Source organism: Protopterus annectens, chromosome 16.part0 (assembly GCF_019279795.1).
Source record: "Protopterus annectens isolate FY-2018-M chromosome 16.part0, PAN1.0, whole genome shotgun sequence".
NCBI lineage: Eukaryota > Metazoa > Chordata > Ceratodontiformes > Protopteridae > Protopterus > Protopterus annectens.
The window spans coordinates 770262283-770281581 of record NC_056750.1 but is presented as its reverse complement, the minus strand read 5'-3'; the positions used below and the strand labels follow the sequence as shown (position 1 = coordinate 770281581).

Here is a 19299-nt window from a genome sequence, read left to right as displayed (position 1 = left end):
GATATATATTCTTACTGGTCTCTTTTTATTAAAATGCCTACCATCTTCTAAGTTCATTCATTAACAGTTTATATGGTTGCACATCATCTACTTGATTCTCTAGAAACTGGCAACAATTTATGGATTATCTTCTATTAAATCAGTATTATCTTGGAAAGACTCAGCTGATAGTTGTTTCATATTTTTGTGGTCATAAAGGCCCAGTCAGTCAATTTGTGCAAAAGTCTGGCAGTTGGCAGAGGGGTTTAAGGCTGTGAGCTGTAGTAAATGTGGTGCAGGGGTTGATTCCCTTAGTCCTCATTTGCCCACTATCTGACCATGAGTAAGTCACTTAACCAGAGATTGCTCCCAGGTTTCTCTTGAAAATGGACTGTGTTCTGTCCATTGGGCCTAAATGCTTAGTAACAAAACTAATTACAACTAGTGTAACTGCTGAATAGGTGTACTTATTCAATATTATGTATTTTATATATATATATATATATATATATATATATATATATATATATATATATATATATTAATACTGATCTACTATGTTTGATCTCATCTTTTTCTTTGTTATTAAACATTGATTAAAATGACATCAGATCTCAGAAAAGCTATGGTATGGTTTCATCAAGAAGGCATTATCACTGTGGAAATATTCCAAAAAAATGAGGGGTTTAGTATAATTTTTAATCTATGGAAATGTCTTAATCTAATATGTTACAAAGGGAAATATCAAACTTTATTATTATCATGTTACTTTAATCACTGCAGTCTTTTGCTATTAAATGCTGTTTTTTATGTGACGCTTCTGTATCACAGGGTTTAAACTAGTAGGATTTACTCGTATCTTGAACATTTGAGTGTGCTTTGTTACCTTTGTAGAATCGGGTTTGAAAGAAAATATTGTAAAGAAGTATCAGTAAAATTGTATTTACCGGGTAGGTTTTGGTTTGAGGTTGAATTTTATTGTTTTAATTTCAAATATTCTTAAGTACAAATCTTCACAGGTTCTTAGTGCTAAATGAGTAAAATGCTATGTGGAGAACTATATTGAACTGGCACTCTGGTGTATCCACATGGCTTATCATTTGAAACAATAAGGACTTCAGTATGTTAAAAAAAGGCTAGATGTTAATTGCTGGAGACAAGTGGCTGAGTTGAAATCCCATTTACAGTTTAATTCAATTGCTATCAGATTACAAAGATCCATGACTAGACCTACTAACAGACTGACATACCTGTCTTTTCTTAGATCTGTTGTCTTTAAAAAAAAAGTTTATTGAAAACTGTTTTGTGAACCAGAACCGAAAATTTGCAGAAATTGTTAGTTATATAAAAATGTACGTCTTCAGATAAAACAAAGTAAACACTGAGATAAACATTAAGTGCCTGTAGTACGTATTTTAAGTTCTGTTAAAGTGCAAGCAGCAGTGGCAGCAGTGTGCAGTCAATGGTATGAGAAAGGAAACGATTCAGTCAGGGGCTACTCGCAGCATAAACCCTACTCTTCACAGTCTATCTGCTGAAAAGTATCAACTCCCATACGTTTCTAATGCATAAGATAAGGCCTTTTAGTTTTAAGAGATGGTGAAGATACATTCTTGAGTGATTTATGTATGTATATTCTAAGAGCGTAGCAAAAAGACTACATAAGTCAGCAATGCAGGTCAGCTGTAAGCAACTGAAACATAATATTGGCATGCTATAATGTAAGGCCAACTGGATGATAAAGCAACAAACTTCAGTGGTCTGCAGATATATTACATAACATGAATCACTGAAAGTCAATGTAAACCAGTGATAAGCATACAGAACCATGATCTACAAGACACCTCCCAAGTTCTTGCCTCAGAAAATGCCTTTCTTTGTGAAGCTTTTCATTTGCTTACCCCACATAAAGCAGGATTATCCTTTTAATTGCACATCTGTTACTTCATACTTATCTAACAATTACAGTTGTAAATAAACTGTTCTACAAATAAACATAAATAAGTACATTGTAAAAATTTCAGTCTTAGTATGCATATTGGCATTCAGATTTGTATAGACATGACTGTTCTGTTAACCATAGTTTATTTTTAGTAAACATTCCTACCCTAAAGTGGTACTCTGTACTGTACTATGGATGGTATCATTTAAGTTTCAGAAAGAAATCTTAGAAAAGTATATGTATTAATTATTATTCTGTATTTCAACAATGCCATATTTATAGACAGAGATACATGTAAAGAATGTGGCACGAATATAAGCACCCATGCTTTAATTTGATACCTAATCAAAGCATCATGGGGCATCTTACTGGGACGTACAACCATTTATAAATATGAAATGTTCAGATGGAAAATACTTGTGGTGATGAATACCAGTGAAACATGAAAAAATGAGCATGGACTATATACCAACTCCTCTAAAGTCCTGGGGAGTTAGCTGTTTATGTAGAGAGGATGAGTGACAGACATAGGCTATGAGGTGCTGATTATGACAGTCAGTATCTAGATGGGTGCTCAGTTGTTGATGGGAGGGTGAAATAGACAGAGTTAGAGAGAGAGAGAAAGGGTGGAATTTGCTTCTTCTCCTTACCGTGTCTTTGGATGACCTACGTCTCTTGAAGCTGGAGGCGAGGGTAGAGGTGATGGACCTAAAGGAAGCTTTCTTTTTAGGGTCAGGCTCTGCGCTACCAACTTTTCTATCCTAAAATAAATATATGTATATATGTATAATTATTACGTTTCTATTATATAGGGAATATCCTCTAAACTACAGCTGACTAATTTGATTCATTTAGTGCAAGGATGTCAGATTAGTAGCAACAGATTACAGAACTGCCAGTGTACACTGTATTTACTCTGGTGCTTGAAAGGCAGGTACTTTGTGTCAGTACAAACTCTGTGTAAGGTAAATGGTATTGTTCTGTCTGTAGACTTTTACAAGCAGTAGAGTAATTTGAATGCACTGGGCAATAGATATCTGACACAGTGTTTTACAAATATGTTATACTACTGATTTTTCTAACTTGTTCTGTTTTCTTGCTTGGTGGTGAAGTTACACTCTGTATTCAGTCTATATGTTATTCTATGGCCAAACAGCAGTTGCTTTCTTCTACAGTTCAGCCATTTGCTGTATTTTGTAAGGTGGTTCTGACATGGAGATTTTTGTATGTCAAACGTAATGTGTCTGTAATTTGCAGTATGTATAGTTATGATGTTTCTGTTGATATGCTTTATGTGAACGTAGTGAAACTGATGCTATACCCTGTCTATATCAGTGTTGTATGTCTGTTTCTGTGTTTCAGATATTAAAGAATTTGATTCTAGTCCATGAGAAGGTCTACATTTAGACTAAAGCTTATCAGATGAGTATTCTGTACAGATGTACTTACAATTCAAATGGTGCTGAAATGCAAATTTCAAACAATTAAACAAAAACTGAAACAGCCAAGCATTTGCTCTGTGATGCCATACAAAAGGTGTTACAAACTTATAAAAATAACTAAAATCTGGAGTGATTGCTTGTGCTATACCATTAAGGTGGAATAGCATAAATTTATTCCACAGGTCTCAGGACCATGTGTATGGGATAAATTGTATTTGCACACATGCACATACAAAAGGTAAAGCAGGATGAATGGAATGAAATGACTTCCTCTCCATGGTATCTGTTTCAGGAATAGCCATGGTGTTAGGTTGATCCCAAAACCAGCATTATTTGAATAAAAGCTTTAGTACTGCCAGCCCACTGGTAATATACTGACATTTCTAATAATTTCCTGTCCTGAGGTGGGAAAATTAATGTCTGTTTCCATTTCTCTTAACAGGGCATTATTCCAATACGATGAGATCAGTAGTCATTCACTCCACTTTATGCTTTCAATCTGGTAAGAGCAGCCGTATTTACCTGAGGGCTGGCAAGCAGGAAACGGTGGTGTGTGCTATGCACCATTATTTATCGGGTAACTTTTTTCTTTGAGAACATGCTGATAGTTGATCATTCCCTGATGAATACATTATGACATTATACTAGTATAATTATTTTCACTTGCTCTGGAATATTAATCTGTTCTTGCAAATATTTCTGTTTTAGAGAGACTTTAATGAGTCCATTAAATAAATAAATGCTACTGTCCATTATTTGGACTACAAAGAAGAGATATAAGCTACAACGTCGACTGTAGTAGTGTCTGAATATAGCTGCTCCCTAGAGGGACAGAGCACACACACCACATTTTTGGAATCGTCAGCTATGAGCAGTGGACCTACACTTTCGGTGTGAAGCTTTGTATGTCTTTGCTTATCTTGGCTAAGGTCGCACAGACTGTAAAAAAAATGAATGCTGATGACTTTTCAGTAAGGGACAGAGAGCACAATCACTGTGACAATTTCTGATTATTTAATAAAGCACAAAAATCATGTTAGTTAATAAAGATAAACAAAATATTCCAGCAAATCAACACAATTTATAAACATAAGAATGACATTCCTCTGAAGTACATTTTTGTTACTAAAACTCCAAATATTTTTTGCCTAATATATCTTCTTTGTAAGGGATGGTGTGTGTAGAGTTTTCTTTAGATAATTGACTATGCAAATTAAGAATGGCATAACCTAACAGATAACTCATTCACCCCTTCGTAGCAGTAAGATACAACTCTGTAACTGGTACTATGCTAACTGCCATTACCATGCAGTTACTACCCTTGTGTACTTTTAATAGTGGTTATACAACTGCATGACGTTATTAGTTAAAATTTTTATTTACTAGTACTAATTATGCAGCAACACATACCTGCAAATTTTTTCTCCAGACATTGACAGCTGCAAAAGCCAGTTGCATTTGCTTCCTCCGAGCATCCTTATGTCTTTTGTAGGCTATTTCAATGAATATTAAAAAGATTCCAGCCATAATACCTCCTGCTACTAACATGAAGACACCTGAAAAAATGAAGAATAACAGTACTAGTAAACTCAAACACATATCAAAGACTGACACTGCTAATGATCGCAAGCACATTGTTACAATCACCTCATATTTGAAATATATTTCAGCATTATAAGTGCTAGCAATGTCACTAACATTCTTAGCCAGGGAAGGTAACATAAATTAATATGCTATTCTGATCAGCATGTAGTAATCTGGAATTCTTTAAGCTTTTCTGATACTTGCATGGTCTGGTAGTATAAACAAGAGTGTTCTTCTCTCTGTAGCCAGAGAAGGCTACATTATTTGATAAAGTTACTGCATAGTTTTTCCAAATAATTTACAAAAAAGATGATCAGAACTCATTTGTAAATATTCATTGCAAAGGAAATATCCTCCCAAACACAAATTAATATGCTTATTCATAGTGATCAACAGTGGCAGATACGTCTCACAGTATTTTATAGAATAAAATTAGTGAGCCTGTCGTAAAGCACTTTTCTCCAAAGGTGTTTCTATCTGCCAGTATTCAGGAACTTTCTCTGAAGTCCTTATCATGTGTAGCTTCCACTTTCCACTCCAGTAATCTAAACTCCAAGGCATTGTAAAATATTTTCCTTTTTAGAATTGAATATGCAAATAAAGTTGATGCTTTATTAAGTGTAAAACAGACAAAAAAGAACATTTTTTTTTTCAAATTAAACTGGTGCTATCTAGTAAAAGATCTGTAAAAAGAAATATGGAGTAAGTTTTCTCCAAAGCGGCCTGCTATAAGTGTGATGAAAGCATTAGAGATCATGGAAATAGAAATGTTATAACATATTTATGCAATATCACTGTGTGAAAACTTACATCATTCTGCTATATTATACTTAAAGCAACAGGTCATGTATTCCATGTTATAATCTGTCTTCATTGTCAAAACTATACCTCTCAACCTCTTACCACAAAAAAATCTTGACAAGGCTAAATATAATAAGGGGACAAAGCCCCCAAAATAGGGACACATTTTAATATTGCTCTCATAAACTTGGAAATTTGCTAGAATAAAAGGTTTTCTGTTACCATGCATTTTTCTGAAGGATATGAATATGAAACTCAAATGCCTGTCATTATTTAGTGAATTCATTCCTCACTGATTTGCCACAAAATTCCAGAAAACCACAAAATGTATGGGGAACACACCCAGAATATGAAGCAAAAATCTGGGCGCACTGTGAAAATCTGTACAGTTTTCTCCAAAGCTGCCTGCTGTTTTCTGTATACTTGTCCTTCTACAGATCTGATTATAATGTTGTTCTTAAAAAGTAAAAAGAGAAAATGCAAATGCCATCCTTATAGCTCCTTAATGGCCAAGACACCCATAATTTACTCTCTTAATCTAGATGTCTGTAGCTTCACCAGTAACTCTGCCATTCCACAGCAAACTGTTATCCCAACAGGAAGCAGAATTCTGCAGACTCAAATTAGGTCTCTCAGACTATCCACTGAGGGCATCTTAGAGGTGCTTTCTTTTCTAAAGAAAGAAAAAAGAAGGCCTACAAAAACTACATCATGTCTTTGACTCAAGAGACTCCCAGTGTTTCTACCCTTACTTTGCTATGTGACTTTCAGGCTATTGTGGTTTAGTGCCTGGGAGCCCAAAGCCAATTAGATGCCTGTTGCTCAAGTGAATTAGATACAATAACAAACATATGAGACCCAAATGCCTGATCTTGGGGAGTTCAGAGATTGAACACTGGCCCTCTGTGCATCCAAGGTTTCTCCTCTGAAATATACAGCTTATAAAAAGTTTGCCAAGGAGTATCTCCATTGCTGTGGTAGGTAGATCAGGATTCACTAACTCTCTTCAAGGTGCTGGCTTTATAGAATTAGCTCTGTAAAAAACAGAACAGGCAGATGAAGAGTCCCTGATTATAGGTTCATAGGTTCATACTAGGCTATCTGCCCTAAGGCATTTATAAGCCTAGCCAGAATGTGTTTGGTTTTCGCCACCCATTTTAAATTTATTTTGCTATGCCCTTTTTTGAGGTTAGTATACTGTGCATCTGTCTAACAGTGACACAGAAGTGATACCCTGGGTAAACCTACGATCTTCCATCCACTCATCAAGATTCCTCTTGAATAGAGTCAATGAGGGACTCTGCCTAACCTGGACTGGGATTTTATTCCAGAGTGAAGGGAGCCTCTGGGTTATGAATCTGTCCCTCCAGCATGTCCTATTTATTTCAGTGCTGAGGTTCAAGTCTCTCGAGCGCGTAGCTCGATGGGATTTGGATTTTCTGAGGTGCAGCATGTCCATTAATTCCGGGTTGGACATGGCTTTATACGTCAGGCACAGATCGCCTCTGAACAGGCGGTATGCCACTGAGTAGAGCTGGAGTTTCTTTAACCGGGCAGCATATGGCACCTGTTTGAGCCCTTTGATCCTCTTGGTGAGGTACTTTTGGGGTCTTTCCAGTTGCTGCAGGTGTCTGGTAAGGTACATCCCAAAAGGGACATTGTACTCAATTATGGGCCTGATGAGGGATGAGTAAAGAGGCACGATGACCTCCCCTGATCTAGATGTGAATCCCTTCATGATTAGGTGGGCTACATAAAATGTTTTTCTAACCACTTTGGCCACGTGGTTGTCAAATGAGAGATTGCTATCAACTTGGGTCCCCAGGTCCCTAATTACTTCTTCTGTACGTAATGGATTACCACCTATGTGGTAATTTGTGGGAACTTTGTTTTTGCCAAAGGGGATGACTATACACTTTTTGGGATTTAGCTTGAGGCCATGGCTCTGGCACCAGTTGTCTGTTTCTATGAAGCCCTTTTGGAGGATGCTTGTGTCGGCTGGAGAGTCGATTATGGCGCCCAGTTTGCAGTCATCTGCGAACTTGGTCAGCCACAGTCCTTCCGTGTTGGCCTGTACCTCCGAGAAATATATACCGAACAAGAGAGGTCCCAGGACTGAGCTTTGTGGGACACCACTTGTAACTGGTTTGGAGTCTGACATGGCTCCAGCAATTCTAACCATGTGGGTTCTGTCCTTGAGCCAGTTTGCAATCCATCTAGTGACATAGGGGTTTATATTTAAGCTGGTGAGCTTATCTATAATGCCAGTGGGGTATTGTATCGAAGGCTTTTGCGAGGTCCAGGTAGGCTGTGTGGACCACCTTCCCCTCGTCAATGGCCTTGGTGACTGTTTCAAAGAAATCAACCAGGTTTAAGAGGCAGGATCTGCCCTTAACAAAGCCGAACTGGGTAGGATCTAGTGTCTGTAGGTCCCCAATATCATTATTTATGAGGTCCATGATGATCCTTTCCATAGCTTTGCAGACCAAGCTAGTCAGGCTTATGGGGCGATAGTTTCCAGGATCCGTTGAGGCACCACCTTTATGGAGAGGGACCACTGTTGCTGTACGCCACTCTTTGGGCACATATCCTGTAATAAGGCTGAGATTGAACAGTAGTTTTATGTTTGGGTTTAGCTCTTCTTGGAGTTCATGTAGGACGCAGCCCGGGACACGGTCTGGTTCCATTGATGCTGTGTTTTTTGCTTTGGAGAGGGCGGCTCTTACCTGAACATCTGAGATGTCAGGGGGGCAGCACTCTGCTGGGATAGATATTTGCCCTTTTGGTGGGGAGGGGGGGGGAGAAGTTTGCGCTGAACCTGTCAGCTAGGATGTTGGCAATGTCTGTGGGTTCAGTGTTTTTTTTGTCATTTTGGACTAATTCTGAGCATATCTGGGAATTACCACCCAGGTTCCTAACATAACTAAAGAAAGCCTTGTGATTATCCTTAGTGTCCTGTGCAATTTTTCTCTCGAAGCTGGCCTTAGACAATTTTATGAGTGCCCGTAATTTTTTGCTAATACTGATCAGTGATGCCTTCCCTTTTTGGGATTTTGCTCTATCATTTAGTAGCTTCCTCCTTCTATTGTATAGTTTGTTTATGGATGGGGTCCACCAGACAGGACGTCTGCCTTTGGAGGATTGGGTCTTGGTTTTATTTGGGATCGCATGATCCATGCATTCCTGAAGGTGTTCATAGAATGCGTTTATAAAGGATTCTGCGGTCTGGGACGTATTTTCCACAGGCCCGGGGGCTTTGAAGGATTCCACCTCGGTTTTGAGGAGTGTGAAATTTGCTTTAGAGAAGTTTTTCACTGTGGTTTTCTGGGCAGGGGGTGGGGTTGGGATGTGAATATCCAGTGAGATTAGTTTATGGTCTGATCTTATCAGTGAGGGATACACTTCTGGTCTGGAGCATAGAGTCCCCATGTTGGTGATGATCAGGTCCAGTATGTTTTCCCCTCTTGTGGGAGTGGTAACAAGTTGTTCCATAGCATTTGAGTTTATAAATTCTAGGAATCTTTGGGCTAGGGTGTTGGAGCTAGAGTAATGCTCCCAATCTATGTTTGGGTAGTTGAAGTCGCCCAGTATAATGGTGTTTGGAGAGACCTTCATATTTTCCGTTGTTCTCAGGAAGGCCGAGTGGGGTTCCTGGGTTTGGGAGGGTGGTCTGTAGCAGGCTATAAACTGGAAGGCAGTTTTACCCACTGTTAGTTGCACATGGATAGTCTCTGATGCTTCGTGCTTTGCCACCAACCTGGAGGTGTGGGTATCTTTGATGAATATCGATACTCCCCCCCTCCTTTTGTGGTTCGATCCAAGTTTTGGGGCTGAAAAGCATGGAATGAGGTATAACCTGGTAGTGCTGGGGTGCTCTCGGGAGCCCTGAACCAGGTTTCTGTTACTGCACAGATATCGATGTTCTCCATGCTAAGGAGAGTTTCGAGTGCGTGCATCTTGAGGTTTAGACTTCTGGCGTTGAGTAGCATTACTCTTAGTTTCTTATCCCTTGTGATACCTATGGAGGTGGGTTTGTCTTTTGAGCCTTGCCTAAAAAAGGCACTATGGGGTTAGCAAGAGCCTTTGCCAATATCCGAAAGCCCAGGGGTGACAGGTGCAAGCCGTCCCTAGCAAAGCATCGTGGCTTGTCGAGCATATCATCCCAAGCTGACAGGCATTGGATCCCCTTTGAATGACACCAGTACTTAAGCCAATTGTTTCTCCTCTGAAATATACAGTTTATAAAAAGTTTGCTAATGGGGTGCTCTCGGGAGCCCTGAACCAGGTTTCTGTTACTGCACAGATATGCATGTCCTCCAAAGGATTCTGCTGTCTGGGCCATATTTTCCACCATTTTCATTGTTTTCTGCATGCATTTCCTTCTGTGGGTCCGCTAAAAAGTAAAAAGAGAAAATGTAAATGCCATCCTTGCATGTCCTTATTGGCCTTATGTTTCTCTTTTATGAATAATGACTGTGGAGAAGTAGACTCCTTTATCTGACTTTGCTCCAGATGCTGTATCTTTTGAGAATATAATAACTTTAATAAAGGACCATTTTGAATGGGTTATCAAAAAGCTATCAACAGCTAAGAAGAGATATACTCAGCTCAGATGAATTTTGATGCATCTAAGCAGTTAGACAAGCTGACAGTAAAAATCATGAAGTGTAAACCTGAGGTCAGACACTTTGCAGATTGTCTCAAGTGACATAGTTTGGTCATGATTTGACATCAAATTTTTCATTTGAACATGTCAATTCAAGTTATATATTCCAAGTCAGCAAAACAGTCTCGGAGGCTCTCCACTTGAAAATCTTAATCTTGCGTAAGCAGAAACTAAACACATTATCATTTCTTATAACGGAAACATGAGATTGTCCAAAAGTGGATATTTTCCACATATCTGAATCACTGGACTCTTCTCTTTTGTTGCAAGTTTCCTTATCACAGAAATGGATTAAAGACATATTTTCTGTAAGATGCAGTCATTGTTTTCTGTATGCATTTCCTTCTGTGGGTCCGCTAAAAAGTAAAAAGAGAAAATGTAAATGCCATCCTTGCATGTCCTTATTGGCCAAGACATTCACAGTTTACCCCCTTATTCCAGATGTCTGCAGCTTCACCAGTAACTCTGTCATTCCACAGCAAACTGTTATCCCAACAAGAAGCAGAATTCTGCAGACAACTCCGATCTCTCAGCTTATCCACTTAGAGGATCTTCCATTGATACCAGACTACCATCTGTTTTCTTTAGAGGAGCTATCTTTTCTAAAGGAAGAAAATGTCCACAAAATAATATCATGCCTATCAAAATGGATTTGTTCTTATTCATATAGAGTTAAAGGAACACATGATGCATCTGGTTAACTACCTTAGATTTTGCAATATCGTACTACATTGTCTAATATTGAAATGGCCTACCCTTCAACTGAAGGGCATTTGTCTGCCATATCTGCTTTGTAAGCCTGCGTAACTATCAGTGGCTTTTATAGCTAATGTGAAACCATTCTTGAAGTGATTTCTTCCTTTGCAGCTTTGAAATCATGTAATAGCCCTAATTCGGAACAGCAAAAATGCTGGAAATCAAGAACGAACTTTGAAAAAAGTACATTGTTTCCCAGGGAATAGTATACACAAGTGTTTTCAGTGTGGAAGTTGTTTGTTAGATGGAGACAATGGTCAACAACAGAGAACAGACACAAGAGAAGGAGAAAGAGAATGGATCTGTGGGATCAGCAGCAACCAGTACTGCTGGAAATTCCTCCTTGGGAACATCAGAAACCAAAGCTGTGAGTACGAACAAGGGACACTATATGTTTTGTTTGAAAAATTATAAGAAAGGAGTCAGTAGATAAAGAGTTTGTAGTAGATGTTCTTCGTGTTTCACTGTTGCAGTCATCACATTTGTGTTATCCCTGCCAGGGTAGCCCTCGGCCAGCCCGAATACCAGAGACTTAGTATTTCTGCACCGGTTGCTGTTGCTTCAGGACTGACGTCAGGTCATCAGTAGTATAAAGTAAACTAGCTGATGCCATTACATCAGTCTTTCTGGCTGTGGAGCCCAAAGCAGAAGCAGTTCGCACGAGTGGTGGTTGGCCACTATCTGACTTTTCATCTACCGAACTGAAGTTGAAGTCTTCTAAAGCTAAGCACCCCATTGAGGATACTTTTTTCTTGCACTAACCAATGTCAGAAAAAGTTAATAATTGTCTCACCTGTGGAAATCACATACCACACAGAGACTTCCATTCTTACTGCGTCACTTGTTTAGGCCCAGACCACGACGTCCCCCATTGTTGCGTCTGTGCTTTGTTCAATGCTAGAACTCTCTGTCGTCGGGACCTTATTGTAGCCAGATATTTTCGCTTACAATCCTCGAATTCTGATATGGCTTTGGTAAGCTATCCGACAGCAGATCTTCCGAAAAAAAAGTAAAGATAAAGGCAGCGACAGACTGCACAGGTCTAAACCTACCGACGACGCTTCCGTTAAGCTAGTCGTCAGTTCTCCGGTCCTCAGTGAGGTGCTTTCGCAGCCCCTGATGCCTGCTTCTGTGGATTCGCAGGCCACTACCAAGGCCCTTTCAGAGTCCTGGATGCCGCAAAACTCTTCTTTGACTAAGGATCCTGCGGTCGTCTCTGTCTTGGATGGGTCCGGAGCTGCTGAACAGGCACCGGCTTCCAAGAAAGTCCTTTGCACTACTGATTCTTGACACAAACTGTCTTCCTTTCCGACTTTCCTTCTTTCAAAAACGACCGACTTTCTAAGGCCCAGGGTATGAACCACACCCAAGAAACCGATGACCCACTCTCAGCCGCCTGCTTCTTTACTTCAGTCTCAAATGCTTAAAATGGTGGAAGCCCTTATTATGCTGATCAGGGGAAGCCAAGTTACCCCCTCCAAAAGTTAAAGAGATCTGTCCCCTGTAGTTTTGTCTGAACAAGAGTCAGGTGAATCTGATGCATCTGAATATGAAGGCATGCAACCCCTCTCTACTTATGAAGATTCTGATGCAGAGGATTCCATTCCTTTAGCCTCTCCCTAGAGGATTTTTCCTTTGGGGAAACCCTGCATAACTTAAGGGAGAGTCAAGGCTACCCTCAGTCTAAAAAGAGACTCAGGGAATTCCTAGATCTTCCACAGCACAGACCTTTGGCCATCCCCTCAGTCCTGGATGTTGTGGAGGATGTTTTCCTGGAATCTAGCGTGACTCCTGACACCCTACCTCCTGCACCCAGAAAAACAGACAGGTACTGTAGAGTCCCTGACTCACACAAATTTCTTTTTAAAAATCATACTGCTGACTCTGAGGTAATTTCTCAAGGGCCTAAAGGGATTAAAGCAACCTCTACTAAGAATCCCACCCCCTCAGATAGGGTTTCCCGAACAATGGACAGATGGGGTAAAAAATATACACCTCAGCTACTGTTGCTATCAGGGCACTAAATTGTCAGTTCCATATGCTGAAATTTCAGCAACATACCCTTGAACTCCTTAAACAAAAATGTCTTCCTTTCCTGCTCGGGCAGAATCTAAGGAATTACAAGAGTTAATGCATTTTACAAGTCAAGTAACTAAACACACCTTGCACTGTGGTCTTGATGCCCTAGAAGCTTCTTGCATAGCAGCAGTCACTGGATCTGTCATTAGAAGGCATGCATGGCTTAAGGAACAGCCCCTGCCAGACCATGTCAAATCTAAATTGTTGGATGCCTCCTTGCACAAAGATAACTTATTTGGCACTAAGGCAAAAGAGGTCTTAAAAAAGATGGAAGAAAAAGCAAAATCTATGCAGACAGTTAAAGATATCTTGCAGGTCCAGCCACCTAGGTTCAGCAGGTATTGTCCCACCAAACACAGGTCCTTTCCTGCTCCCAGTAAGCTAATCCAGCCTACGCTCCGCAGAACCAGACCCCCCCCCCCCAGACAGCAGCCACAGGGAATGCAGAGATCTAAGCAGTGGACTACCCCCACTTCAAAACCAGGGAGTTCTAAGACACCCCCTTATGGTAAGAACTCACAACGACTCACCTCCCCCTTCCCCATCCTCTGCCCACCTTTACTTACCCCTGAGAGGAAAACTCTCCTTTTACGCAAGCACCTGGGCCACCATTACTAACGACCACTGGGTTCTGAACATAGTGTCTCAGGGATACAAATTTTCCTTCCACACCCTTCCAACCCCAAAAGGGTTCCCAGATCTACCACCAAACCAGTGGGCAGAGGCTCAAAAGCAAATCCTTTCCCTGCTCTCTATGAGGACGGTAGAGCACGTTCCTGCAGAACAGATAGGCCAAGGTTTCTACTCCAGATTTTTTTCTGATGCCCAGGAAAGAGGGCACCTGGTGCCCCATCCTCGATCTATCCATTCTAAACACCTTTCTGGTGATCCCAAAATTCAAAATGCTCATCCTCCAGCAGCTGCTACCCATGCTGTCCAAAGACGCCACCCTAGATCTAAAAGAGGCCCACCTCCACACTCCTGTCAGGGAATCATGCAGGAAATATCTCCGTTTCAGGGCAGGATCTCAACACTTTCAGTTCTCTATGCTTCCCTTTGGCTTATCGACTGCTCCCAGAGTTTTCATAAAATGTCTGGTTCCGGCCATTGCCTTTTGCAGACAAAGAAATATTCAGATTTACCCATACTTAGACGACTGCCTTATTCAGGCAGACAGCCAGGAAAAGCTCCTCAAGCACCTGCCCTTTGCAAAGACCCTACTAACCTCCCTATGGTACACAATCAATGAAAAGAAATCCAAACAGGTGCCCACCCAAATGATTATCTTCCTGGGAGCAAGCCTGGACACAGCATCCCAGATGGCATACCTTACACCAGAGAAACATATTTTCCTGACAGCCTACTTCTCTCAACTAGCCACCAGGCCCCAGCTATCTGCAAGGAAGATCCTGCAAGCTCTGGGGTTCATGGCATCTTGCATACTACTCATTCCATATGCCAGACTGCATATGAGGAAACTTCAGTGGTACCTAAGAAGCCTTTGGTGTCAACACTCTCAAGACCTGGAAACTCTTCTACCTATAATTCCTTGCCTCAGAAAAGATTTTCTTTGGTGGGCAACAGCATGCTGCCACAACAGGGGACTGCCTTTCTCACCACCCGCCGCCACCCAGACCGTCACTACAGATGCATCAGACTATGCTTGGAGTGCACACCTGGACGGCAGGTGCATACAGGGCCAATGGAGCCCACAGCAAATCCCTCTGCACATCGATCAAAAAAAAGATGATGGCTGTGCAGCATGCCTTGATAGCTTTCAAGCCCCTTCTCTCTCCAGGGGCTCTCCTGATCAAAACAGACAACACCACTGTGATGTGGTATATAAACAGGTAGGGAGGGACTTACTCCTACTCTCTATGCAGGCTGGCCATGACCCTTTGGCACACAGCCTCTGCCATGCAACTGCACCTGTTAGCGCAATTCCTACCAGGCTGTCTCAACTCTCTGGCAGACCAGTTAAGCAGAAATCTTCTGGACCCACATGAGTGGCAGCTCAACAGAAGAACCTTCACCCTAATGACTCAGAAATGTGGCACCCCGAAGGTCGACCTCTTTGCCTCCCACACCAACTATCAGCTCAGCAAATTCTGTACCAGGGAGCATCACTGCATGGCTTAGAAAGTGGATGCCCTGTCCTTCCCCTGGGTCAATCTATCAGTCTATGCCTTTCCTCCACTACCTCTCATCCCCATGGTAATGCTCAGAATAAAGGAGGAAAAACCAAGGACCATTCTTATAGCTCCAGACTGGCCCCGGTAGCACTGGTACCCCTTGCTGTGCAGGCTATCACCACTGTGCCCATGGCATCTTCCTCAAATTCCAAACCTTTTGACCCAGAGGCAAGGGGAATTCATGCATCCCCAATTGCTGACACCCAGTTTGGCAGCTTGGCTTATTCCCTAACCCCAAACCAATCTGCCAACCTCCGTAAACAGGTTCTTGATGTTATTCATGAGGCCAGATGCCCTAGCACCAGAAAGTCTTATGCTGACAAATGAAAAAGGTTCTGCACCTGGATCCAGGCTAAGGGAGCCAATACGGCACAGCCCTCCCTCCCTCTCATCCTGGATTATGTAGCTGACCTACTACACATTGGCCTCTCTTTCTCCTCTATAAAAATTCATGCCTCTGCTATTTCTGCTCATTTTCCCACCGAGCAGCCCCTTTTCTCACACCCTTTGATAAAACAGTTCCTAAGAGGTGCTAGCAACCCGAGGCCACCCAGAAGGACACCAACACCTGCTTGTGACCTTAACTTTGTATTGGAAAAGCTCACCCTACCCCCTTTCGAATCAGCTTCCTCTGCAGAGCTAAAATTTCTTTCCTGGAAGACAGCATTCCTTCTGGCCATCACTTCGGCCAGAAGAGTCTCTGACCTGCAAGCACTCATGGCTGTGAAACCCTTCATCATCTTCCATGCTGACAGGGTAACCCTCAGAATTAACCCATCCTTCATGCTCAAGGTGGTGTCCAGTGTGCCTCTCAAACAATCCATTCATTTGCCCACCTTTTTTCCTAATCCCCAGAACAAGGGAGAAAGGATCCTGCACTCTCTAGATGTACACAGACAGCTCAGATTCCATCTAGACAGGACTAAATCCTTCAGAAAGTCTGATCAATTGCTGGTTAGCTTTGCTACAGGGGCAGAAGGCAAAACCATCTCCAAACAAGTCATCTCCAAATGGATAGAACACTGCATCCATTTCTGCTACAAACAACATGGAAAGCCTTCCCCCAAGGGGGTCAGGACACACTCCACCAGAGCAGCCTCCACCTCTGCAGCTTTCCTCAGAGGAATCCCCACCAGAGACATCCTGGAGGCTGCCACCTGGACATCTGTTCACACTTTTACCAAACGTTACCACCTGCCTCTCTTCTCCAAAGGCAGGGTATGGTTTGCCTCTGCAGTCTTGCAGGGCACCCTAGCCAGCCCCTAGTTTCCTTGAGTGCCTCCACCCATTTCCTCAGCTTTGGGAATCAACCCAAATGTGATTACTACAACAGTGAAGTACAAAGAACATAGTACAGTTGTATACACTTACCATAAATGTAGATGTCCAAGTGTATTCACTGTTGCAAGTCCCTGTTTCCCACCCTCCATCCCCTTTCTTCTCTTTCCTTACAAGGGACATATTGGTGTTTATTTTCCAGTGGTGGGGTTCTTCCACCAGAACCCTGACTCCTACTTGGGGGCTCCTGACAGGTTAGGGCAAGAAAAACTGAAGTAATGGCATTGGCTGCCTTACTTTATACTACTGACAACCTGACGTCAGTCCTGAAGTGACAGCAACCGACACAGAAATACTAAGTCTCTGGTATTCGGGCTGGCCAAGGGCTCCTCTGGCAAGGATAACCCAAATGTGATGACTGCAACAGTGAATACATTCGAACATCTACATTTATGGTACGTGTACAGAACTGTAATTTTTGTGTGATCGTGTACTCAATGATAACATAAGAAATATTCTGAGAAAAGGACTAAAATGTGTTCCCATTTCTAAAATTTTTATATCGCAGATTTTGGTGGATATATGGCTGCTAATGAGAAAAGTGCACTTGCTTTTTTATGTCTAAAGCATTGAGAACTATTACTCAGCCTTTATTGTTAAATAGTTTTAAAATTCAGAATAAGTTTGTCCCTTCATTAGTAATCAAACTTTAATGTTTTATTATCAAGTTGTGAAAAGGAGGTGTTACGTCATTTCAGTAAATCCTTTATTTTATTTTTTTAATTCTTTTTTTTTAGTAATGTAAAATTAACAAAAACTGAGTGGTAGTCAATAAACTCTAATTGTTTATCATCTAGTGGATAAAAGGGGAAATTCCTAGGGGAATGTACTTGGTCAAATGTTTAAGATTATTAAGTATTGGACAGTAGTAGGAAAGACTAAAAGTCAACCCTCTGAGTCATATGATTGCAGACCTTATCAGTTTTATAGATGGATTAATGGATTAATAATGAAAGGGATTGTTTCAGGAAAATCAGAGGAGAACCTGATGGACTTTAATACCCAATTACCTTTGTTTTATGTCCTTTCTAAGTAGCATACGAATAAGTTAAATGCCCTGGGGAAACAAATAGTTTCTTAAGTGGGAGGCCCTTTAAAAAAGCTAGCAGTAGTATTAGATATGCTTTTGCAATTTTTATTAAAAAATAAGGTCTTATATTAGAGACAGTTTTCATTTTTTGCAAGAAATTAAGAAAATTACATGGGATTATGGTTATTCTTTTATGGTTATTGATGTAGTTTGTATTTACCTATCAAACATCATTTGGATTTAGTGGTTTTAGCATAGATTTTAAGTGAATGGGGGGTGATATTTTGAAAATACTACAGTTTTATTTAAATAATAATTCTGTCTTATTGGGTCACATTACAGACACATTTGTGGCACAGCTATGGGCATAAAATCTGTGCCTGTCTATGCAAACTAATTTATTGGTAGATCTGACAGGCTTCTATTTAAAATGTATTTTTTGTAGTGAAAGGTACTAAAACAGATTTTAATTAGTTTTTTTTATCTTATTCATAGTAATATGTTTGCTTAATATTTTACCTTTAATTTCCAACAAAAAATACAGTATTTAAATGTACTTATTTATGTGGAAGATGACATTTTTATAAGAAGCCCACTTCAGCAAGCACTTTTGTACATACAACAGCTGTACATCCTCCTCGACTGATATGGAGAATTTTTCAGAACCAAGAATTTGTGTTGTGAGGATGAAGATAGTCAGCATCAGTGTGCAGCATAGGATATTCCTGATAGACTTTGTGCCAGAAGATATCTGGACAGTTATTTGGTCTCTTCACAATGCAGATATACCACAGGAATTCTATGTATAAGTTTAAACCAGTTAAGTCTAACTAGCAGGAAGTATTTAAAAGTTAAGATGTTTGTTTTGTTATGCATTATGCCCCCTTGGTTGAGGTGGTTACACATATTAGAAAAATTGATATATCCTTATCTTAGAAGAGAATTTAAAATCATTTTGAAAATTGCTTATGGGAATTCCTTACTCACAGGTGACCAAATGCTACAGACACTGGACTACGTTGAGAGACAGGAATTTACTAGATACAAGGATTGTTTAATGTGCATGTTTCAGGATCATGGCGTAGAAATTTACTCAGCATTTTAGGGCTACTTGTAACAAGATAGCTGGATAACCATAACTAACTGGATACTCACTAACTCCCCTAACCTCAATCACAACCCCACTACTCTACCAGACCAGCTCAGTGACCACCTACCCACCTCTGTCCTTAGATTCACCTGCCAGCCACCCAAACCTAGTCTTTATAGAGACTGTCAAAAAAACTCTAACTTCAACGTTAAACAATTCAACTCTATTCCATCTTCCACTCACTGGTTACTCCTTAAACAAACCCCTCTAGATGAAGCAGTAAATAGTTTCAATACCATCTTCCTGAATACCCTGAACTGCCTTGCCCCCTCTAGAAAGATAAGAATAAAGTCCAATTACACTTCTTGGCTTTCCAAAGACACTAAGTCCATTATGCTCC

General features: G+C 40.6%; 1 protein-coding gene across 6 annotated transcripts in view; it reads right to left on the bottom strand.

Moving 5' to 3' along the window:
- GRIN1 (glutamate ionotropic receptor NMDA type subunit 1) overlaps positions 1-19299 on the bottom strand; it is a 2709836-nt gene that overhangs the window by 802305 nt on the left and 1888232 nt on the right. For 3 of the 6 annotated variants that reach the window (XM_044058780.1, XM_044058779.1, XM_044058781.1), the window contains 2 exons: positions 4774-4919; positions 2572-2682 (listed from right to left, as the gene is read on the bottom strand). In XM_044058780.1, coding sequence (XP_043914715.1) covers positions 2572-2682; positions 4774-4919 — 257 coding nt within the window. Of the gene's footprint in view, positions 1-2571; positions 2683-4247; positions 4303-4773; positions 4920-19299 lie in introns of those variants that run through there. The other 3 variants (XM_044058782.1, XM_044058783.1, XM_044058784.1) reach the window with 2 other exon arrangements.